Source organism: Leuciscus leuciscus, assembly GCF_965113295.1.
Source record: "Leuciscus leuciscus genome assembly, chromosome: 8".
Classification (NCBI taxonomy): Eukaryota; Metazoa; Chordata; class Actinopteri; order Cypriniformes; family Leuciscidae; genus Leuciscus; species Leuciscus leuciscus.
In genome coordinates, this window is record NC_138732.1 from 6,059,371 (window position 1) to 6,085,361 (window position 25,991).

Below are 25,991 nucleotides of genomic sequence, written 5' to 3' on the forward strand. Positions count from 1 at the left end.
AATCTACTCTTACAATAACTGTTCTGTTAAATGTGATCCGACTGTCTGTGGTCGAGGATATACAAAAATGCGGAAGTATGATCTGTAGTTTTCACAAAAGCCCTGGAGCTGTCAAAATCATTTTGCGTCATCCAGTGGATTTTGCCGGAATTTCTGACCCAGGAAACACAGAGAAAGAGTGAACATCATTCATTTACACATACTACTGACACTGTAACCATACAGAGCGGGTTGAAAATCTGCGAACTTACACTCTAACATCATGGTTTTCTGTAAAGCTGCTTTTAAACAATGTGCATCGTGAAAAGCGTTTAATCTAAGAGAGTCTGATTATGAATTGGTTTGCAGTCAAAGACAGAAAAAGAGAGAATAAAACAGCTCTTACTTTTCTTATCGTCCTTCCTCTATCGCTACGAGCTGGACTAACAGAGGGAAACGCTGATAACGAAGATCATTAATTAATTAGCTGTGCTTTCCTTTTGTTCCTATTCAGTTTCTCTGTGTTGAACTTTGAGTCTCTTTTACTTCTTTTAATCAAAGTACACAGTATTCCTCAGGGCCTCCCGCTAACAACGAGTGTGAGATTTCACGAAGAACAGAAGAGCACCGTGGCTTTTCTGATGATTCATAAAGTCTGGCAACAATGCAAATTCAGGTTTTCACACACACACACACACACACACACACACACACACACACACACACACACACACACACACACACACACACACACACACACACACACACACACACACACACACACACACACACACACACACACACACACACACACACACACACACACACACACACACACACACTCCTGCAAGCTGTGCATATGCGTGTGTGTTGGTCCCATTGAATTATGGGTAATCAGAGTATAAAGTAGGACGTCCGAAGGCACAACACTTCTGTTAGGCACTGAAGAGTCACCTTCAACACACATACATTCATTAATGCAAACTATCAATGCAAAAGTGAAGGATCTCAGGTGGTCTGCTCCACTAAAAGTAAACTACTGAAGTCTGTGAAACAATCGTGCACCGACTTCACAGCATCTTGTATTAGTACTAGTATTAAACTTTGCATTTATGCTCCAGACTGTAATGCCTCCTGTTGAGGAGATCATTGTGCCGTTACTTTAACAGCACCTTCTGGATCCAGGCCCCAAACAAAAAAGCCCCAAAGAACTTTTTTCTCTCTTCGCCCAGGGGTAAAAAGAAGTTAGAAATACCTTTGCCACAATACACTGTTAGTGAACATCCGGTCATCCGTTTAGATAAATATGTAAATATGTGCTGCACGCTTTCCTCTCAATAAAAAAAACAAACAGTAAGAAAACAGCAGTTAAGAAAGCATCTGATCATAGCATGTGCATACACCCTTCGCAAATATAGATAAAATACACAAAGAGAATAAATACTGTTGTGTGGGTCCTGACAGCGCCTTTAACAAATGAGATCGGATTGTGAACAACTGAAATCAGATATTTGATTGATTGCTTTATTAGACAAGATATACAATTTTTTATAGTTCTTACAACATTTCAAAAACGTTCGAAGATAATATACACAATAAAGCCAAAGGCTTATTTCCACTGTGGTCCTTGTTTCCAAAATGGAAGAACATATAATGTATGAAGAGAAATCACCGTCGAGTTCAGCATGTCACACCACATCACCTTTACAGAAATGATCAAAAAAAGCACATAATACTCTGTCAGGTACCTTGGAACACTTTTCTTTATTTTTTTAAATGCCAAAACCAGTTTAAGAAAAGTTACCCTTCACCCTACCCTTCATATCACAATGACATCCCAATAATGAACTCATTAACTACCATTGCTCATTTCGCAACAAAGAAGTCTTAAAGGTACAGTAGCATGAGTCAGATAGAGGATTGAAAATGGCCTCAATTACAACTGATTTGGTGCAAAAAAAAAAAAAAAACCCTGAGAAACATTAGAAGCACACAAGCTGTCAGAACTAAACGAATGCACACGTAGTTGATTGTAAACAACAAACAGCCCTGAATAACGTATTTATCATCTCCTAATGTTTTGATCACGTAAGCCTGCAAGAGAGAGCTATTGATATGTCTGACCTTTAAAATGAAGTGTTTACGAGTGTGAGAGAGTCAAACACTCCAGTGACATTTATTCTGATGTATTAAAACCATCATATTAATGCTCGACAGGTGCACCTGAGATTCGGGAGGAATTAGAGGATGTTCTGCAGGGTTGTGAAGAGCCCGTTCACATCTGTGTTTGTTTGATGAGCTACTGAAGCCATTCATTTTCAAGTTTAAGTTGATAAATAATTGTTTATTAGAAATACAAATGAATAAATTTGATAAATGGAATCTCCACACTAAAAAAAAGGGGGGAAATATATATATTCATTCTCAGTTTAGGGTCACAACAACATTTTGTTTGAAATTAATACTTTTGTTCAGCGAGGATGGATTAAATTGATCAAAATTGACAGTAAAGACATTAAGGGCCGTATCTTACACCCGGTGCAATGCAGCGCCAAGCACGACGCAAGTGTTTTTTGCTAGTTTCAGTCCGACGCAGTTATCATTTTCACGTCCTGTGCCACATTGTTTAAATAGCAAATGAAGAGCTCTTTTCCAAAACGCGATAAACGCCATTTAAATAAAAAAAAATGAGTTTGTCATGTCATTTTGCTGTGTACTGAACCTATTCACTGCTCCATCAACGTTCGATGCCAAATCGCTATATTTCCTTGTTTAAAATGTACTGCAAGATGTAGTTTCTTTCCAAAGCGTGATAAGCGCCAAACCTATTTCAGCCTAAACGGGATATATCCTCTCGACTAATCAGAATTCTCTCTCGCGCGCGCTCTCTCACCCTCAAATCACTCGCGCATATCGCGCCAGATGCTCAATTCGCCTCATTCACGCCACAGGACCTCCAGACGCGCGTAAACGTGTCTTTACATTGACTAAACTTGCGCCAGACGCTCTATTCGTGTTTGGTGTGAACGCCACTCACTCACTCTCTCACTCACACAAGGTCATGTCATGATTTGTTTTATGTAAAGTGAACAACGGTTCTACTTTTTATGGGTTCGACACTTTACTGAATGCCAATGTATTTATTACTGACTTTTTTCCCCTTTTTTTTAAGACAAACCATACATTTTTGGAAAAAAAATATGGATTTATAGCGTTTTGAAAAAAAATTGATGGATTTATAGCATTTTGAAAAGAAAAAAAAATAACTTTGAATTTATCATCAACAATAATTTGTTTGATTTAATAATCATTGTTCAACATGTTCAGACTGAGCCAAAAAAAAAAAAAAAAAAATTTAACAGCATAAATTGAATATTCACAAAATGTGTGGGTCTAGGTAAAAAATGTAATTTTCCTGAAAACTACTTAAATGGATTTATAGCGTTTTGGAAAAGAGCTCCTCAAATGCATTTTCACCCATTTGTGCGCCCATGGGCTGCTGGTCTGAAAACTGTTCAGGCGCATTGTTGGCGCGTTGCTATTTTGAGGCAACAGAAATAGACTGAGCCATTGACCGACTGAAACCTGGTCTAAAGTCAATGGCGCAATCTTTCTTTTGTTATTTAAAGAGCGTGTTAGTAATGTGCGCCTACAGGCGGGTCCACAACGCGCGTACACTCTGCTTATTAAACACACAGTAGCACACAAACATGCCAAATATTTAAAATAAAAGCATTAAAATGTAAATGATTATTATTGTGTACATAAAGATATGGTGGAATCCGGCTTGTCCCGTAGATGTTCTGCTTACGCACTTTTACCTCGCGCACGAGCAGATCCGTTTGCGCTCTGGAGACGCGTTCGGTCTTTCCACTATCAAATTCCGTCATGTAAATAGCGAATGTGCCATGGCGCGAGCTCAACTGGCATTTAAAAGGAATGGGAGATGAGACTCTGATTGGTTTAACGCATGTAAATCCCAAAACACACCCATTACTCATTATGAGAATAGGGGCAACCCCTTAAGACCATTTCTATTCATCAAAGAATCCTGAAAAAAAAAAAATATATCTATCACCATTAAAACATTTCCTGACCCCATTCTTCTGAATGGTAATGTATATAAGGCTCGAAGTCCAAGATCCTATAATATCCAATATACAAGTAATGTATGTACATTGTTTATATCTATTACCTATATAGAATAAACATCCACATGCATGCTGTATAAAATATATAACAGACCTTTCCTGAAATAAGCTCAGTTACATTAAATATAACTTGATCATTCAAACAATAGTAGAAAAACTAAAGTCTGCGCTGCTGATCTCCCAGCAGAAAATATGTCACTTCCTGTAGGATGATGTCATTAAACAACTGGCTTTGGTTAGGGATTTAACAAGACTATGAAAAATCAATTAGCAATTAAAACAATATTCTAAAGAAAACACGTTTTGTTGGAAAAAATTTGATTAGATTAATAACATTTCTGAATAAATTTCAGAAGTGCTTCACCTTGGGACATGATACCTTGTGTTCAGTTAATCGTAATTTTATCATAAAAGCAAATAACAAATGTGATTTACATCTGTTTAATCCAACATATGATGGGAAGATGAAGATATTCTGCGTAACAGAATGACCTAGAAACACAAGGATCACTGACGCACAGATTTCACTGGATGTAATTTTCCACTGAAAGACTCATATTGCTATTTTTCCTCTAAGGCCCAATGAAGAAAGATGAGCGTGTGAGTGTTGTATTATATTGCAGAGTAAAACGTGAAAAACGATTCTTCAAAACATAATGAGCGAGTGTTGTTTACACACACACACACACACACACACACACACACACACACACACACACACACACACACACACACACACACACACACACACACACACACACACACACACACACACACACACACACACACACACACACACCTCTCTACAGTATTTTCTCTCAGATGATCTCTCTATTTTTCACTTTTCTCTCCTGCTGTGAGTGAAAAATCTCTTGTGTTTCTCTCCAGGTCGTTTCTCTCTCCGTCTCCATCCCTCCTTTCATCCTGACAAACCCATCGCCCATCTCCACCCCCTCCGGCTCCATCTGTAATCATCTCCACCTCTTTGTCTCTCTTTTCCAGTCTCTCCAGGAATTTCTTTGGTTCAGCCGGTCGAGATCATGGGATCAATTTCTTGTAAGTGGCTTCGGATAACAGTCTCGGCTAAACGCAGAAATGTAAATCTCCTGTAGGACCTCAAATTTTTCTTTTTCTTTTAAGTTAAAATTTTTCTGGATTCTGTTTTAATAGTTAAACTACATTTTAAGCATTAGCAAGTCTAGTTAATTACAGTCATAAAACATTTTAACAATAACGTTTAAGAAAAATTTTTTTTTAGGGCCCTATGAAATCCATTGTATACTTTTCCCAAATTCAGTGTTTTCAGTTTTTCTGGGTTCCATTTTAGTTAATAAAATGTTACTGTTTAAAAAGCATATCTAATCAATTGATGTAATGGTTATGCTCTGTCATGTCCTGTTTTAGTTTAGTTGTCATTCTGTTTGCTCCGTTCCCGTTTCCCCTTACGAAAAATAAGTTTATTCAAGTGTGCTATTAGTATACTTCTTTTCAACTAAAAATAAGAAAGTTTACTTTCTTTAAACATAATACACACTGTCTTATAAACTAACATGTTCATGTTTATATAGTAACAAGCTTTCGGGTGGAATAGCTTATAGAGTAAATAAAATGAGCATGGAACTGAACCTGATCTTGTATACAGTGATAATAATCATTTAAAGTTTATTAAAGAGTTCTATTAGTACACTTCTTTTCAACTAAAAATAAGAAAGCATACTTTCAGTCTACATTTTATATACTTCTCAGAAATATACTTAAATTACACTTAAGTGTACTTGACTTATACTGAGAGAAAAGTCCAAGTATTTGGCCTGTACTTGTACTCAATCTTTTGATCGAGATATACTTAAAAGTATAATTAAGTATTCAAAGTATACTTGGCTTGTAGTTGTGTTAACTCTTTTGAGTAGCTTATTTAATATACATAGTTTTTTTTACATAGTTTTTTTATACAGTCTTATGAAACTTACATTGTTTGAAAATATTGATTTAAAACGGATATGTTTGTAATTCTGTGTATCTGAATATTTGTGTAGGCTAGTTCACTGGTAGTGTATAGACATTTACTTTAATTCACTTTACTCTTTCCCCGCCATTGCCTGAATATTCCAGCTATCCGTGTTTGTACAAATGTAAAATAACGTGATCATCAAACATGAAACAGCATGTAAATCAAAACTGCTTAATATTACCAAATGAAATGAAGCGTAACCCGTGAAGAGAAAACGACTGAAGCTTTGGGGGTGTTGGACTCGATCTACTCCATCTGTGTTTGGATCATCGTTCTGAATCTGATCAACTCGTAGTCTTTGACAAAAATGTGATTTTCTCAACTTTTTTTGTTTAAAATGTTGCCTTTCTTTATGAAACTTACCGACATTCAAGTGTTGATAAAAAAGGATGCATGAAGCTAATAAAATGTTTTTCAAATTAAAGTACAGGTAAAGGTATTTTTATATGTTTTTTTTTTTTTTGTTGTTGTTGTAGTTTTTTACCCAAGGCAATATAATCATCAGATATGCACGCGATTATATTTGGAAATAGGTAAGCTTTGTTTCCAAATGCCCCAAGTAAAGATATATCCTGTCAGTTTTATAAACTTTTGTATACCCAGTCAGTATAATCACAATGAAAGCATCCGAACTGCAATATTTAACATATATATAACAACTGCAAAGCATCAAATTTGTGCACTAAATCCAGCATTAACTCCAGCACAATCTGCACATTTTTAATAGCTCAAGACAGACGTCACTACCTGAACCTCACAGCGATTGGCTGCGCGACTGCGTTTTTTGCTTGATATTTGCATAAAGTCGAGAACTTCCCAACCTTTTGAAGCTCTCGGCTGCTCTCAGCACTTTCTCCGGTTCGCTGTCAATCCCACAATGCATCACACGAGCGAGAAGCTCAATTTCCATGAGAATGAGTTGAAAACGCTCGCTCTGCTTCGCGCCAGTGGACACGGGCCATTAGTTCCCTAGTTAGTTTCCCTGGCTGTTAATTATTTCCCACACACCTGTTTCTGTCCTACTCATTAACTCCCTGCTTTATGTACCCTTACTTTCCTCAGTTTCCTTGTCATGTTTTGTTTATGGTAATGCGTGATGTGATTCTGTGATACTCCTGCGTGTTCTCCTCTCTCCTTCTTAAAGGACTCTGTATTTATCTTTGATTCGTGCATGTTCATCTACACATGACAATTGAATTCACGAAACGTTAACCATTTAATACTTTATTTTAAAAACATCACAATAATAGTGTCCTATGAAACGTTTCATTTTGTTCCCAAATTCAGTTGTTTTTCTGGATTTATGATTTAATACAAATATATTATCAAAAATGGTCGTAATAATATGAAGGCATAAAGCATTTACAATTTGATTAATCTTTTAAAATGTAATGAAAATGTACAAATTTAATTTATTTTGTGGCAAACAAAGTGCTGCACAAAATAAGTCCAAATTAAAAGATATAATATAAAGTTTTAATAATTGTATAATATTACTTTGAATAGTACATTCTATAGCCTAATGTATTGTTGTCATACTTTCTTTAAATTAATTATTTTAATAACAGTCCTTTTATGGTTTAATATTCACAGACACTAGTCCATATCACAATTTGATTAAATGACTTTTGATTTATTCATTAAAAATAACAATTATAATAAAAAAATAATAATAATTCTGCGCTTTCGCCTACAGTAAATTCAATTTATTATAAGCTGGATTTTGCGTTTTCTGTATCTGCATAGGCCTCTAGTCCTGCCCTCTGTCACTCACTACACCGTAGCTCCACTGAGAATCACACGGCCCGAAAACAGAAGAACAGATAATGGACAGACGCTGAGAAGAAAGAGATTTCCTGAACACTGAGCCCTGACGCCGTGGAATAACTGCTACATTTGAATACAGAACAGAGACACATAAAAGAGAGCAAGATGAAAGTCAGAGATAAAATGACAAAACAAGATGAACAGGTCAAATAAAGAGAAAGAGAAGAGGCCGTGAGACGATAAAGACGTGAGGAAATGAGAGAAAAATGGACTTTCAAATGACATATTTTTTTCAGTCTCTCTCTTTCTGTGGTAATTGCTTCCTGATGTATGCAGCACTTTTCCAATTAAAGATCATGTCAGTGATCTGAAGTCATACAAATACAGACATCATAACGTTCCTATCACAACGAACCTTCATCTCTGCTCAGATATCGCAGCATAACTGACAGAGAGACTGCTCTGTTGGGGAGGCCTGTGGGAAATAAGTGCAAACAGACTAGAGGTTATGAATCTAAATCACACACACACACTCACACACACACACACACACACACACACACACACACACACACACACACACACACACACACACACACACACACACACACACACACACACACACACACACACACACACACACACACACACACACACACACACACACACACACACACACACACACAAACACAAACACACACACAAAACACACCAAGAAAACACATCATGTAAGTAATACAGATTCAATCTGATTCCGATTCACAAGCTCTTGATTCAATTCGATTCCAATCTTGATTTGATGTCGAATCATTTGTATGTCAATTTTTCTTAAGAAAAAAAAATAAATCTCTCAAATAAAGCTGATGTATTGCTATTTATTTTTTAGATCTATAACACTCAAAAACTGATAATTAACATTTAAACTGCACATAAGGATTTTTATATATTTAAAGGGGTCATGAACTGGCTTTTTTCATTTGTTTATATTGTTGTCTGAGGTCAACTTCTGACTTTCGTTTGGTTTTCACATTCAAAAACATCAAAATGAATAAGTAATAGGCTATTTTCTACCCTAGTTTTGAGCTTAGCTCGGTTTTTATGGGCTTTGAAGTAAACGCCCACTGCTATGATTGGATCTTGATTTTGTTTTTGGGCTCTACTAGAATAGGTTTTCATCCTTTTTTACATATTCTCAATTGTTGCAGCTCCTCTCTTCCCAGTCTGTCAGTAACACTTTTATTGAGTTCCTGTCTCTATGAAGCCCCTCCTTCCGATAAGTGCAATGTGCTCTGATTGGTTGGCTGGAGCAGTGTGTTGTGATTGGTCCACTTCTTGTATGGTATCTTTCAACATACATTCATGTTTATTTCATGCTGTAACTGTAGTAAAGTGGAAGAGATAATCGGTTCTCGTTCCTAAACTAAAAGATCGATCTTGGGATTTAACAATCAATATCGAGATCATTAAAATAGAGAATCAAACGAGTCATCAGTATGAGTATAGAGTGATAAAATGAATGAGGAGCAGTTCAGATCATCTGATGAGAAATGAGTTCACATTGAGGTTCCTGACTTCTGACAACTAGTGACTTATTTGGTCTCTTTTAGGAGAAACATTTTCCAAATGTTTTCTTCATTTAATGTGAAAAACCTTAGATGTTAAAAATATTTCATTTGACATGTTCTTTCCTGTGGGTAATAATACATCTGAACGTCACATTTACTCATCCATCATCCCTCCATCGCTCTCTCTTTGTGTTTCAATTCCTCCAGAAACCTTGTTCCCATGATTGTTCCAGGGTTGTTCCCAAAACACTAAATTCACTATTCACTTTTCCCTCAGGACAAACAAACAAACAACACACACACACACACACACACACACACACACACACACACACACACACACACACACACACACACACACACACACACACACACACACACACACACACACACACAATAAAAAGCGTCTTGCGTCTGAGTGTTTTTCTTTCTCTAGGCTTTTTAATGTGTCTCTTTCGGTTTGTTCAGACAGGCAGCAAAAATGTTTTGCAGTGTCCAACTCAAATACGTTTATTTTTCTGTAGTCTAAACACCAAATACTACTTTCACAAACCCAACCCAAACCACATGCACAGCTCGTTTCAAATTAAATTAAAATTAGATTTTTGGAAAACAGTGTGAATGTGGCCTATGAAAAACTCAAGCAGAAAGATTCTTTAAAACTGATTTTAAAACGTTTTAGCTTGAGTTGGTTCTTTTAAAGAGTAAACCTAAGTATGAACACCCAAATCATGCAGTCCTAAAATGCTTTTGCACTTAAAAGTATTCAGAGTAAAATATATACCAGGGGCGGCTGGCCAATAGAGGGCGCCGCCCCCCCCCCATGAGCCAGACCACAGTTTATGAGCCACACTCATTAAATAAATAAGAAAATATATACATAAATCATACATACAAATTGTCAGTATTTGTGTGTTTGAGATATTAAATGCACCCAGTATATGTGAAAAATATTATATAAATTAAAAATGTCTGCTTTTTCAACATGTCTCCTCCACCTGCGTGCACGTCTCATCAGCTCTGGGGCGCTGGAGTCAATCGCCCCAAAGAGGCGGGTCTGTGGAGCAGCTTAGCCAATTGCTGATTTAATATATAAATGTTTGACATAAACTGTAGCCAATCAGCAAGCTCAAATCTAGTCTGTTTAGCGCCCCAAGCTGCGCGCGCACTCATGCGTGGATGCGTCATGCTAATGCCTTGTTTTGCTTTCCGTGATTACTTTTTAAAACAATGGGGACAGATCTGGCATGGACAGTTACCGGAGTGAGGGAAGTGAGTTCAATTTCAAATGCAAATGGAAAGTTTGTGCAATTTGTTTGTTTTTGTGTAAGAATGCCTCAGCCTTGTAATATGGCATTAAATAATTACTGACTTTTTCACAGAGCACTGGTATCATGCAGTTTGTGTTAAATTGTGTTTGGGTGGTTAATAATAATAATTATTAGAATTTTTTTTATTTATATAGCGCCTTTCCAACACCCAAGGTCGCTTTACAAAGATATGTAAAGGCAGTGGTTCTCAAACTGGGGTACGTGAGGTGACAGAAGGGGGTGCGGGAACAAAATGCTGAATTTTGCCGTTCCTTTAATACTACCTCACCTTAAAATAAGATTTAAACTGAGCATGCATTTCTACTATGGAAGGAATATCCTGCCAAATTTAAATAAATAAATTAAATGATTAAAATGAAAATTAAAACCATATTAACGATTTCATTACAGAAAACAGCAAGCAAAATATGTGACAAAATTGAGAATGAAATAAAATGATTTCATTTTCACAGCATTATCCATGTCAAATTGAAAAATAAAATGCAATTGGTGATTTCACATTTCATTTTCACTAGTCTCGAGGCAAGACTGCCAATATTAAAATGAAAAGCCAAACGTGAAAAAGAAACTACATATACAGTTTTTACAATGCTCTTTAGTAACGCTCACGCAATAATAGTGACACAATTCAAATACAAATGTAAATTTTCGTTTTCATTTTAATTCCTCTTTTATTTCAGTTTTCATTTTCGTTTTCATTTTCAAAGACAACCTGCATGCAAATTCTATGTTAATGAGTGGGTGTGGCTTATTCTAGGAACGGCGCTGAGACACGCCTTCTAGCTAAGTCAACGATGTCCCGCATGAGTTGAATGTGTGAAACGAAATTATTTAAATGTGATTATATTGTAATCGAGACGACGAGATATGGCGAAATCTGTTAGTGAGCTTTTGCGGGAAGCTGCCGCAGCATTAGACCGTGGAAACAACCAGCCTGACCATGTTAGTTATGATGTTAGACTCAGACTAGACCATAATCGACGATGAGGTTCATTCATGTATTAGGCTGTTTTGGAAATTCAACTATTTGGGTGTACAGAAGTCTTAGTAACACAGTTTCTACAACAATTATAGCCAGACATTAATACCCACTGGCTTTAACCGAGGACCTCGGCCAATGTTTCATATTCGCGTCGTGCCTAACAACGCCCTTCAGCCGTGACTTATTCAGATACAGCACTAGCCTAGAGTACCTTATTGCTTTTATAAAACGGTTACCACGCAATACAAATATTAATCCCGAAACATATGTATCTATGCAACTATCATGAAGTAAAATGTATCACTAAAAGCCAATTCATTCCGCTGGAGAAAAAAAAATAGTCCCTGACAGTGACCATAAAGCAACAGACGAAGTTACATTATTTCTCCATTAGATGGAGACAAAGACTGTCTTAATGAGTGAGTCAGTCAGTCAGTAGAGAAGACTTTTGAAATGACTCAAACTTGAGAAGAAAGACGCAACTGACATGACTATAGGCACGGACAACCCCTATTAACTGTTAAAAGTACAATATATCACACCGGACATTCAAACAGATTTTTTATTATGAATATATAGGACTGACCTGAAGGAAATATCTAGCCTAGCCTACTGTAAATGCAGGTACACTCGCTTTCTCGATCTCATCCAGAAGTTGTTACTGGAAATGAAAATCAGCATTGTGATTCTTTTAGTACACAAACTTAAAATAACCAAAAGACACGTAACAGCGGACAGATATAGGCTACAGGCTAGTGCTGTATCTGAATAAGTCACGGCTGAAGGGCGTTGTTAGGCACGACGCGAATATGAAACATTGGCCGAGGTCCTCGGTTAAAGCTAGCGTGTATTAATGTCTGGCTATAATTATTGTAGAAACTGTGTTACTAAGACTTCTGTACACCCAAATAGTTGAATTTCCAAAACAGCCTAATACATGAATGAACCTCATCGTCGATTATGGTCTAGTCTGAGTCTAACATCATAACTAACATGGTCAGGCTGGTTGTTTCCACGGTCTAATGCTGCGGCAGCTTCCCGCAAAAGCTCACTAACAGATTTCGCCATATCTCGTCGTCTCGATTACAATATAATCACATTTAAATAATTTCGTTTCACACATTCAACTCATGCGGGACATCGTTGACTTAGCTAGAAGGCGTGTCTCAGCGCCGTTACTAGAATAAGCCACACCCACTCATTAACATAGAATTTGCATGCAGGTTGTCTTTGAAAATGAAAACGAAAATGAAAACTGAAATAAAAGAGGAATTAAAATGAAAACGAAAATTTACATTTGTATTTGAATTGTGTCACTATTATTGCGTGAGCGTTACTAAAGAGCATTGTAAAAACTGTATATGTAGTTTCTTTTTCACGTTTGGCTTTTCATTTTAATATTGGCAGTCTTGCCTCGAGACTAGTGAAAATGAAATGTGAAATCACCAATTGCATTTTATTTTTCAATTTGACAGGGATAATGCTGTGAAAATGAAATCATTTAATTTCATTCTCAATTTTGTCACATATTTTGCGTGCTGTTTTCTGTAATGAAATCGTTAATATGGTTTTAATTTTCATTTTAATCATTTAATTTATTTATTTAAATTTGGCAGGATATTCCTTCCATATTCTACCAGGTAAAATGCTGTAAATACATGACATCCGAACAAATTACCTCATCTTTTGCGGTCAAAACTTTCTGCATTTAAGCAGCGTGTAGGCTCGTGCAGATTGCTGCCTCGGCAAATCGCGCTATACTGCCGTTCTCGACAATGTACGTTACCTTTGTAAAAGTAGGGATTTAGCACTTACTAACATGAAGAACAAATATAGACACAGGCTGAGCATGGAGATCGATATAAGATTCAAACTCTCTTCGATACAAACACATACCCTGTGTGAGTTTCTGTGTTTAATGATGATCACATTATATGAAGATCCACACGATTGCGAATGTGACATTGATTTTATACAACAGTTCAACAAACGAAATATTAATATTAAGTGATGTTCATTTTCAACACAGTTGTCAATTATTATTTTTTTTCAACAAAATAATATCTACAACGAAAGCCACAGCAGAACTGCAGCACACAGCAGTGTTTGTGAACGAATCTGCGGCTTTGAACGAATCATTAGAGTCAATGATTCAATGATTAATTCATAAATACAGCCACTTGCTTCATTACTGAATGAATGACTCGATGACTCATCACCTACTGGCGGTTTTAATTTAATATTTAAAAGCATCACTTCGTTTTTACCATTGCATATTTCTCTATTGAACATTTATTATGAACATTCATTATTTAAAGCATTATTTATTTTATAAAGGTATTTGTAAAGGTAAAAATGCACTGGAAAAATCGATTTAAGGGGGCAAAATATTGTCCCTTACTAAAAAAGGTGCGACTGAAGAGTGGGTAACTTACGCAGAAGGATGTTAAAAGCCTCATGGGGTACAACTCTAAAAAGTTTGAGAACCACTGAGACTGGGTTAAGGAATAGAAAAAAATACACATCAGCATCAAAGCACAATACACATATCAAGGGCAGAAAGTAGGCCTAATATACAGAGGTCACTTACAAAGTTAGGTTAAAGACACAAAACAAAGAGGGATTCAAACAAATAGCATATCAATAACGATGTAGAATTTACAGACTGTGAGCTGAAGAGTAATATTCAGATAAAAAATGTGTTTTTGAAGGAGAGAAGGGTGGATGTTTGACAGATGTCTTGAAAAAGAGTATTCCACGACCTCGGAGCCACTACGCTAAAACACTCCCATGGTTACCAGACTTTTGAAACCGACTGAATATGACACAGCCCCACCGAAGATATTTTTCACCAGCCGCCACTGATATATACACACTCGCCGGCCACTTTATTAGGTACACCTGTTCAACTGCTTATTAATGCATCAATGAGCCAATCACATTGCAGCAACTCAATGCATTTAAGTATGTAGACAAGGGCAAGACGATCTGCATCAGAATGGGGAAGAAAGTTGATTTTAGTGACTTTGAACATAACATGGTTGTTAGTGCCAGACGGGCTGGTCTGAGTGTTTCAGAAACTGCTGATCTACTGGGATTTTCACAGACAACAATCTCTAGGGTTTACAGAGAATGGTCCAAAAAAGATAAAATATCCAGTGAGTGGCAGTTCTGTGGGAGAAAATGTCTTGTTGATGCCAGAGGTCAGAGGAGGAGGACCAGACTGGTTCAGCTGATAAAGACAAAAGTGACTCAAAAAACCACTCGCTACAACCGAAGTCTGCAGAAGAGCATCTCTGAACACACAACATGATGAAGCTTGAAGCAGAGAGACCAACAGCAATTCACACAGGCTCACCGACATTAGACAATAGAAGATTGGAAAAACATTGCCTGCTCTGATGAGTCAAAGAGGTTCGGCTGACAAAAAGGTTTGGTAATCTCTTGATATACAGAAACCAGGCAGAATATATTGACATCAGTCAGAACAATTACATCACCTGTAAAATTACAGTGCAGATGGTCAACAAACTGGATCTATGTGCAGTGTGTAATAAGCTTTTGTCTTCATTTCTCCAGATTTAATCTTTGTTCAGACAGTTCACGGGTCCTTTCAGCATCCTAACAAACCGGAAATGACTCACCGTTCTTCTCTGTGTGTGATCTGATGACTTCCGGTCCTGGCAGACAGGGACACGGACCCTCGCACTTCACAGAGATGCTCTTACTAGAGCTGCAGGCCTGGAATTCAAGTTTACACTGTGGAAGAACAGAGAGGATTCTGAGTAGTGAAGTTAGAGACATTATCACATTTAACCCGACCGTTGAGCTTTATCGCTCACGAGTCTGTTTCCAGAAAAATGATGACATGATTTTTAGTTCCTTTGAAGTGGGGTGATCGCGTTCATCACATCTAATCACACAGAGGCAGTGCAAAATCTGTTCTTTGGGATTTAATTAAAGATGATGTCATGATTAGACTAAAAGACTAAAACGGTTTATTAAGTGTAATACTTAATAATTTTTCAAAGCAGACTCAATTAAGCAAATAGCAGACAGTCCTGGTGATTAATATTGAGACATTCGGCGACCCCTTATGAAACGCTAAAAATGTGAGCTTTAGAATAGAATATTCTTGTCATTATTTCTTCTGTTAAATCTGTCAGCATCTGCTTTCATATTTAAGCTCAATCTGTGTGTTAAGGACATTTGCTGCTGCTGCTGATATTCATAATTCCATAATGACAGAGAATAAAGAGAGAACTTTTCTGACAGCTTAAAAGGGTCTGTAACGTCTTCACTTCAAACTGATGCGCATTTATTAAAACAACGTAAACTCAAGCAATACACAAAGATAAGAAACAAGCGTGCTACACACGGACAATATCAGACCAAGAGCTGAATGCAAGGAGGAACTTATATACACGGTGATAATGTATAAATACAGACAGGTTCGCTCGTTAAATGAATGTCCATGACGACTGATTAGTGGCGGGAAACTAAAATGAAACTAAAGTGAAATGTGACAGGATCACAAACTGCATTTTTTCCCCCACATTTTATAATGTTCTCAGAAGTCCACTTATGTTATCAAGATTAGAGTAAAAAGCTATTTTTCTATCCTGTTTTTGAACCTCTCTTTCAGACACTAAAAAAAAAAAAAAAACTATTCAAGACTTGGAAGTAAAACACCTACTGATATGATTGGGTAACAGTTTTGCATATCCCCACCATTACACGTGTGGAATTGTTTTGAAAACTACTAATGTGGAAAAATATCTCGTTACATAGCTGAAACATTTGCCAGCAATGTGTATTACATATGCTTTATAATCCTTGGTTGTGGCAAATTAAGTTTAAGCACTTCGAGTTAACACAGTTATAATTTACAAAGGATGACTAACAGTAGCCGCGTTTCCATTACCCTTCAAATTGCGCAAATTGAAATTGCGAATTGAAAATACTCCCAATGAAAACACGTCAATTTCGCAAAAACTCCCATTTATCGCAAAAAAGTTTTTACGCTCGCATGAGGAGGTTTTGCAGGCAATTCGAAAAAGAAATATTTTGCAAAACTGCAATGGAAACAGTTTTTGCGCATTTACAGGTCACCTGACGTAGATGGCGCGGTGTGTTTGGACAGAATACAAGACAGAGCTCTTTATTAAATTCATAAAAGACTTACAGGAATACTGGATTCTAAACCTCAAAGAAATGCCACAATCAAGACTTTGAAGCAGAAATGAGTGAGAAACACCCAGAAACACCTCATATGTGCCGCTCTCAAGTATAGGCTAAGGGTCTTTCCTTGCCATTAATGATTGGATAACACACATACGTCTCCTTTGATTAATAATAATGGCCAGAGCAGTGGCTGAGATACATAAACCTACCAACGTCCGTTGCTATGATTTTTGGAATGACTTATCGCGAGAGGGGAAAATGAAGTTTTAGTCGCATAACGCCGTCATTTCGCAATAGTTTTTTGTAGAAAAAAATCGCAAGAGTTTTGCGCAAGTCTGTAATGGCTTAGATCAAAACCAAGGGTGTAGGTTTGATTTTGAAATTGGTGGGGACGGGGACATCCCCTGAAGCTGAGCTGCATCTGTCATTAAAGGGATAGTTTACCCAAAAATGAAAATTCTGTCATCATTTACTCTCCCTCAAGTTGTTTTAAACTTGTATGAATTTCTTTCTTCTTCTGGACACAAAAGAAGATATTTTGAAGAATGTTGGTAACCAGACAGTTGATGGACCCCATTGACTTCCATAGTAGAAAAAAACCCTCAATACTGGTTACCGACATTCTTCAAAATATCTTCTTTTGTGTTCAGAAGAAAGAAATTCATACAGGTTTAAAACAACTTGAGGGAGAGTAAATGATGACAGAATTTTCATTTAAAAGTGAACTTACAGAAATTAACTGTTGGCATATTTGTTTCACATCAATAATGTCCAGTTTGTCCTGTTGGACGTGATACACAGCAATACTGTTAAGTGTCACTTGTGCCATTGTTCTCTGAGCCATGTTTTCAGTGTCCTAAGAGCACTGACACTTCTTTCAGCCTCAGCTGATGAGACTGGGACAACAAGGGTTTCAACTTCATCAAACATTCCTCTCATTTCAACAAGACCAAGCAATGTTGTGCTTTTATGTTTTATGGGGACTTTTTACAGACATAATGATTTTATACTGTAAAAATGGTATATTATATCCCCCTACACTAACCCTGCCTATCACAGAAAACTTTCTGCATTTTTACATTTTCAGCTGTTTTCCAAAAAAAATAAAATAAAAAAATAAATCCCCACAAGGACAAGTATTTCGGATATTGCCATCTTTGTGGTGACATTTTGTCCCTATATTACATACACACACACACACACACACACACACACACACACACACACACACACACACACACACACACACACACACACACACACACACACACACACTTAAGCATACACAATCTCTCTCTCTCTCTCTCTCTCTCTCTCTCTCTAACGATTGTCAAACTACTAGGTTTCCTTCGGAGGAGCACTGCCGCTTCACACCAGAGCCTCTCACAAGTTAGATAGAAAAAACAAAGCCAATCAGTTTAGCGATGTGTGTTAAGCAGGCGGGACTCAGATATATATTAACCGTTTGTGTACCATGAATTGCGCATTTTTTCTCAGAACGCTCTTGTAAGAGATTTTAATCTAAATAAGATGTTTCCTGATTAAATAAAATAAGCCTATTAAAAACCACAAGACACAACCAGACAACAGTGGTTATATATATTTTAAGTTTTGATCGAAATTATTGCTAGGGACATATCAGTCTCACTGGATATTGGTAGGGACACGTCCCTAGCATCCCTACTAAATTCTACGACCCTGACAAAACAATAACAAAAGCAGCGTTCTCAACATGCTTTCTTATATATCCAATAATACAACGCATTAACCTGATAAATGTCGAAGCAAAGCCATCACAGCTATACAGTTTGACTGCACTACAGTACACTCAGTACATATCAAACGATCTGTAACAGACAGAGCAACCCTTTTCACTCACACTTGTGTGTTGAGACATTACTATTGGATCCAATATAGTCGTTGCTGCAACATCTTTTATTTTCAGTCTCTCTGAAAAGCCTGCGCTGAATGGTGTCTTGTTTTCAAAATAATGGTTTTGTTGCTCAAGTAATTCTGTGTTCTCTTACGAGAGGTTCTCTTGTATTGCGTAAGTTGCTTACGCTACGGGTAAAGTTGTCTTTTCTCGAGATCTGAAGCCAAAAAATTATCCTTAATTTTGTATTTATTGTCAACGCAGTGCGGCAGACAGCAGACCAAAGCAGGCTATAGGAGCGTGCTCATTGGCTGTCCTGCGGCAACTGCAGCAGCCTACCAGTGAGCCCTGCGTGACGTCACGCCCAATGAGGGCGCTTCGCGCCCTCCACGCGCCTGGCCCGCCAGAATGGGTGTGGCTAGCGTGTATAAAAGAGGGGCTCACAGGCTGGAATTCTGATTTTCATGTCTTCAGCGAAGCTCTACGCATCGCTGGATCTTGAGAGCCGCCGCCGTTGAAACAAGCGACCAGCAAGCCTAGGAAGCGTCTGAGGAAGCCGGCCGTCTTCGCCGCCTTCAGCCCTCCGTGCCTGCTACGCCATCCGGCGACATATCCTTTCACTGCTGTGTGTGTTCGCCCCGCGACACATGCTTTCTCTCTAAAAGAGCGCAAGGCGTTTTTATCAAAATGCCTCGCATTTCCTGCGGCTCGTGCAAATCCCCGCTCAGTCATGGAGACCGCCACGTCATCTGCGCTCTCTGCCTGGGCCGCAAGCACGCCGCCACCGCACTCTCTTCGGGCGGCTGCCCTGAGTGCGAGGAGCTTTCAATGTCGACCCTGCGGGCTCGACTTGAAGCTTTTAACGACGAAGCTGTCACTCCGCCTGTCCCTGCGGGGCCGCGCAGAAAGAAGCGCCGCTCCCAGAGACCACCGGAGTCACCCGCGGCAATGAGAAGCTCGCCGGATCCGTTCCCTCGAGCTTCTCTTTCTCCCTCTCCGCCCCCCCTCTCGGCCGCGCAGCCGCCGGCACTCGCCCGCGCCGCTTCAGGGGATGAGGCGGATGAACTGGACGAGGACGCCGCCGCTGACAGCTGTTCTATCCTGGCCTCTGACAGCGAGGAATGGTCCACCGCCTCCTCGTCAGTCCGCGAGGAATGGTCCACCGCCTCCTCGTCAGTCCAGGAATCCGGCCGTACTCGAGTCGGCGAGGATGCGGAGCTTCTGCGCCTTCTCACCAAGGCCGTTGACCAGCTTGGCCTCAAGTGGTCGCCGCCTGAGGAACCAGCGCCGAACAGGCTCGACGGCTGCTTTCTCCACCGCCGCCGCCGAGCACCCGCTTCAAGGACTGCACCTTTCCTTCCGGAGCTTCACACGGAACTCTCTAAATCGTGGAACGCTCCATTCTCCGCGAGAGTTTCCTCCCATACCTCCGCGGCGCTCTCACAGGTTGACGGCCGTTATTTCCTCGTGCCCAAGAAGGATGGAGCTCTCAGACCAATCCTAGATCTGAGATACTTGAACAAAGCTCTTATGATAAGACCGTTCAAGATGCTCACAACCAGACAGATTCTCGCGCAAATTCGCCCGAGAGACTGGTTTATCTCCCTCGATCTGAAAGACGCTTACTTTCAGATCCAGATAATACCCCGTCACAGGCCATTCTTGAGATTCGCCTTCGACGGTCAGGTATATCAGTACACCGTCCTGCCGTTCGGCCTGTCTTTAGCACCCCGTACGTTCACGAAGTGCATGGGCACGGCTCTCGCTCCCCTGAGAGGTCAGGGCATGCGAATTTTGAACTATCTGGACGATTGGCTGATTCTAGCACAGTCAGAGAGAGAACTCATCTCTCACAGAACAGTGCTTCTCAGCCACCTGGAAAGCTTGGGTCTCGCGGTCAACTGGACCAAGAGCTCATTACTGCCCAGTCAGTCAACCTCTTTTCTGGGCTTGGAACTGGACTCTGTGGCAATGACGGCTCGGCTGTCGATACAGCGCGCGTGCCGTATCCAGCGCCTGGCCGCATCTTTCCAGCTGGGCAGCGCCGCACCCCTGAAAACGTTTCAGAGGATGCTGGGTTATATGGCTTCAGCTGCAGCAGTGCTTCAGCTGGGTCTATTACATATGCGCCCCTTACAACGCTGGTTGAACGCCCGTGTGCCTCGCCGAGCCTGGGCTTCCGGCGGCATTCGAATCAGAGTGACTCAGAGCTGCGTTTCAGCTCTGAGACCCTGGTTAGCGGCCGACTGGTACCAGCAGGGAGTGATAATTGAACCGTCTCACACCGCAAAGTTATCTCGACGGATGCATCCAACTCAGGTTGGGGCGCTCTGTTCGAGGGCAAACCGGTCTTTGGCCTGTGGTCAGACCAGGAAAAATGCCTCCACATAAACTGTTTGGAGATGATAGCGGTCGAGAACGCGCTCAAGCACTTCCTCCCACATATACGAGGTCACCACGTGCTAGTCCGTTCGGACAACATGTCTGTGGTGTCCTACGTGAACCGACAGGGCGGTGTCAGATCCAGAAATCTCTGCAATCTGGCGAAACGCCTTCTAGTGTGGGCTCACCGCGCGCTGCGCTCGCTGAGAGCCGCACACGTGCCTGGCCACATGAATGTCGGTCCAGACAGACTGTCCAGGAACAACATTCCCCCGGGAGAATGGTCCCTGCACCCTCAGACAGTCCAGCTACTGTGGCACCTGTTCGGCAGGGCGGAAGTCGACCTATTTGCGTCAAAAGACAACGCTCATTGCCCGAGGTTTTTCTCAAAGAGCGAGGACGCGCTGGCCCAAACCTGGCCCAGCCGCCCGCTGTATGCTTTCCCTCCGATCTCTCTGTTACCACAGGTAATAAAGAGGATCAGGGAAACGCGCCACTCTGTGCTCCTCATAGCCCCACGATGGAAGAACCAAATTTGGTACCCAGAGCTAGTGAGGCTGTCGCACTCACCCCCCTGGCCGATCCCGGTCAAGAGAGATCTCCTCTCTCAAGCCGGCGGATCGATATGGCATCCCCACCCAGAGCGCTGGTCTCGGCACGCGTGGGTAATCAACGGATACCCGTTGAACTGTCAGAAGGGGTCATAAACACGATCACGCAGTCTAGAGCCCCTTCCACGAGAAGACTCTACGCGTCTAAATGGTCAGTGTTCACTAAATGGTGCACCATTAGGAGCCTGGATCCACGCACATGCGAGGTTTCGCGGGTGCTCTCCTTCCTACAAGAGCTGTTGGACAAGGGCAGGTCCCCCTCCACGCTCAAAGTATATGTTGCGGCTATCGCAGCGTTCGCTGAGACGACGCGCAGCCATGCAATAGGAAGAAATGAGCTCATTATCCGCTTCCTTAGGGGAGCCAGGAGGATGAACCCCCCGCGGCCCCCTTCGGTTCCTATCTGGGATCTTTCTGTGGTCTTGGAGGCCCTGAAAGCTTTTCCCTTTGAACCGTTAGATTCCGTGGATTTGAAATACCTTTCGCTTAAAACCGTTTTTCTGATAGCTCTGGCATCAGTAAAACGAGTGGGGGATTTGCACGCGCTGTCTGTCAGCCCTGCCTGTCTCGAGTTCGGACCTAATGACTCTAAAGTCATCCTCAAACCGAGACATGGTTACGTCCCAAAAGCGATTGGCACTCCCTTTAGGGCGCAGATCATCTCCCTGTCGGCTCTGCCTGCATCCGACAGTGATGATAGTGATAACCTCCTATGCCCCGTCAGGGCGCTGAGAGTGTACATCACACGCTCCGCCGCCTTCAGGCGTTCCGAGCAGCTTTTCGTTTCGTTTGGTGGGCGCACCAAGGGTCTCGCCGCCTCGAAACAGAGTCTGTCTAGATGGATAGTGGACGCAATCGCAGCTGCATATGCGTCCAAACACCTGCAGTGCCCTATGGGCATCAGAGCCCATTCCACCAGAGGCATGGCCTCTTCGTGGGCTTGGTCTAGCGGGATTTCTATTCACGACATATGTATGGCGGCAGGCTGGGCCTCCCCCTCCACATTCGTGAGATTTTATAATCTGGAAGTCCCCGCCTTGCAGGCTAAACTGTTATCAGTCTAAGCGGGATGTATGTTCTGCCCATCTATTGTGCGCAGACTATGCGGCAGCGCCGCTCTGTACCCTTATGAAGTGCTTATGACATGTGCTGGCCCGCGTTGCTGGCCACCTGTTCTCGCATGTTATCTTCCCCGGGTTCCCTGGGACTCATGCACTGATGCTCGGCGCGCACGGCGTTGACAAGGGGTTCCCGTAGCGTAAGCAACTTACGCAATACGAGAGAACCTCTCGTAAGAGAACGTACTCGGTTACCTAATGTAACCTCGGTTCTCTCTAGAAGAGGGAACGAGTATTGCGTAACCTGCCGCGTCGCGCCACGAGCTTATTCGCTTCAGTCTATGAAAACCAGAATTCCAGCCTGTGAGCCCCTCTTTTATACACGCTAGCCACACCCATTCTGGCGGGCCAGGCGCGTGGAGGGCGCGACGTCACGCAGGGCTCACTGGTAGGCTGCTGCAGTTGCCGCAGGACAGCCAATGAGCACGCTCTTATAGCCTGCTTTGGTCTGCTGTCTGCCGCACTGCGTTGACAATAAATACAAAATTAAGGATAATTTTTTGGCTTCAGATCTCGAGAAAAGACAACTTTACCCGTAGCGTAAGCAACTTACGCAATACTCGTTCCCTCTTCTAGAGAGAACCGAGGTTACATTAGGTAACCGAGTACGTTTGCGTCTGTCTCGGAAAATCGGTAGGCGGGGCTAAAGAGGCAATGATGTAGAAGTAGGTGTTGATCTTCTTCTGCAGAGGCGATCTTTCCTCGCACTATAGTTATACGTAATAATGTGACAAAATCTGAAACAAGACGTTTTCTGAGCTTGGTTTTATGAGGAGATCAAATCTTACACAGCACTGGCTGATCAGATATCACACACATATATCACGACATGACAAAAGACGTCTAAAATGTCACTCCTGTTCACAGTCAAAATGTCAATATCTCATATAAAGCGTGAAGTCTGATCATCTGAAGGAGATAAACAAACATGATCACTGTCTGTATCTCACAGGTGACAGAAGCACTTTAACAGATGAGTGACAATATCAGAGATTTGATAAACGAGTATGTTTGTTTGTGGTTAGCTTTTACACTACTGGTTTGATTTTGAAAGAAGTCTCTAATGCTCACCAAAGCCTCATTTATTTGATTAAAAAAATACAGTAAAGGATTACAATTTAAAATAACTGTTTTCTGTAATAATGTGTCAAAACCCAAAACAAGACGTTTTTGGACTAACAAGGAAGTTATTTTTTTGTACAGTACAATGACCTCTTATAGTATATTGACCTCCCAAGGACAATTTGATTTCTCATTTCATGACTCCTTTAAGACCTGTATCTAATTTTAACCCTGAAAAGGTCTTTTGTTCAGTATAGAGGCTATGCTGTGCTTCAGATGAACACAAATGCATTCAGAGAATAAATGAATCACATCTGTCAGCGAAAAATCTTAATGTCTGTTTTTGACATACTCCGCTTATAATACATGCAAACAAAACGAAAGAACATTTACAAATCATTTTATTGACTACATGTGAGTTTTCAGTGGACTGTGTGTATCTACTCTTCCTGAAACACCACCAACACACTATATATCCGCTCGTCCGTTCATCCATTCATCTAGATGTAGTTAAATAAACACACTACAAAAAAGTCTGCAAGGTATATAGCTTGATTTTATTTTATTTTATATTTTCATTTTATTTTATTTCATATGCTAGTTTTCTATTTGTCTAGTTTCAGTTTGTTTCAAGGATGTATACCTTTTTTTATTTTGTTTTTTCTTATGAAAATTACTGTCCATGGATGTTTTTGTTAATTACAGTGCCCTCCACAATTATTGAACCCCCTGGTAAATATGATCAAAATTGGCTGTAAAAAATAAATCTGCATCGATTATCCTTGTGATCTTTCATTCAAAAAATGTGCAAAATTCTAACTTTTCATTGAAGTAAAAGAATTGAAAGTGGGGGGAAATCACATTATGAAATAAATGTTTTTCTCCAAAACACGTTGGCCACAATTATTGAAACCCCTAGAATTTTTTACGAGTAAAATATCTCTGAAGTATATTCCCATTAATATTTACCTTTTTTAGTACACCAGGGTGACTAGGAACATGAAACTGTCCAGCTATGACTTCGTGTTTCACAGGAGTTTAAATATGAGGAAACACAAAGGCCAAATCCCCTTAATCATCCATCACAATGAGTAAAACCACAGAATATAGTTCTGATGCGTAGCAAAAGATTGTTGAGCATCACAAACTAGAAAGTGGCTGTAAGACAGTAGCTAAAGAATTGAAAATCCCAATTTTGACCATCAGGGCAATAATTAAGAAGTTATAACCAACTAAAGATGTTATGAATCTGCCAGGAAAAGGACGTGTGTCTATACTGTCTTAATGCATGGCGAGTATGAAAGTTTGAGTGGCCAAAGACTCTTCAAGGATCACAGATGGAGAATTGCAGAGATTAGTTGAGTCTTGGGGGTCAGAAAGCCTAAAAAAAAAATTATCAAACAACCCCTACATCCCCACATGTTGTTTGGGAGGCTTTAAAAAAAAAACTCCTCGCTCATCCAAAAACAAATTCCAGCAAATTTAATTGTCAGACACGACTGGATCTTCAAACAACACAGGGTTCTGTGGTCAGATGAGACTAAAACAGAGCTTTTTGGCAGCAAACACACTAGATGGGTTTGGTGAACACAAGGATAAAAAGTACCCCATGTGTACAATTTAATATACCATTGGATCTTTAATGTTGTGGGCATATTTTTCTGCTGGAGGTCCTGGACTTCTTGTTCAGATACATGGCATTGTGGATTCTATCAAATATCAACAGATAAAAAATCAAAACCTGATGCTTTCTGCTAGAAATCTTATAATGGGCCGTGGTTGGATCTTCCTTCAGGACAACGATCCAAAACAAACATCAAAATCAACACAAAAATTTGTTGTGGAGCACAAAATGAAGCTTCTGCCATGACCGTCTCAGTCCCCTGACCTGATGAGTGGGCTGAACTGAAGAGGAGAAGCACCAACATGGATCTGGGAATCTGAAGGATCTGGAGAGATTCTGTGTGGAGGAATG

At 40.2% G+C, this 25,991-nt stretch overlaps 1 protein-coding gene across 1 annotated transcript in view; it reads right to left on the reverse strand.

Moving 5' to 3' along the window:
* spock1 (SPARC (osteonectin), cwcv and kazal like domains proteoglycan 1) overlaps positions 1–25,991 on the reverse strand; it is a 239,118-nt gene that overhangs the window by 25,035 nt on the left and 188,092 nt on the right. Inside the window, exon 6 of the mRNA XM_082177077.1 lies at positions 15,431–15,545. Coding sequence (XP_082033203.1) covers positions 15,431–15,545 — 115 coding nt within the window. The remainder of the gene's footprint in view (positions 1–15,430; positions 15,546–25,991) is intronic.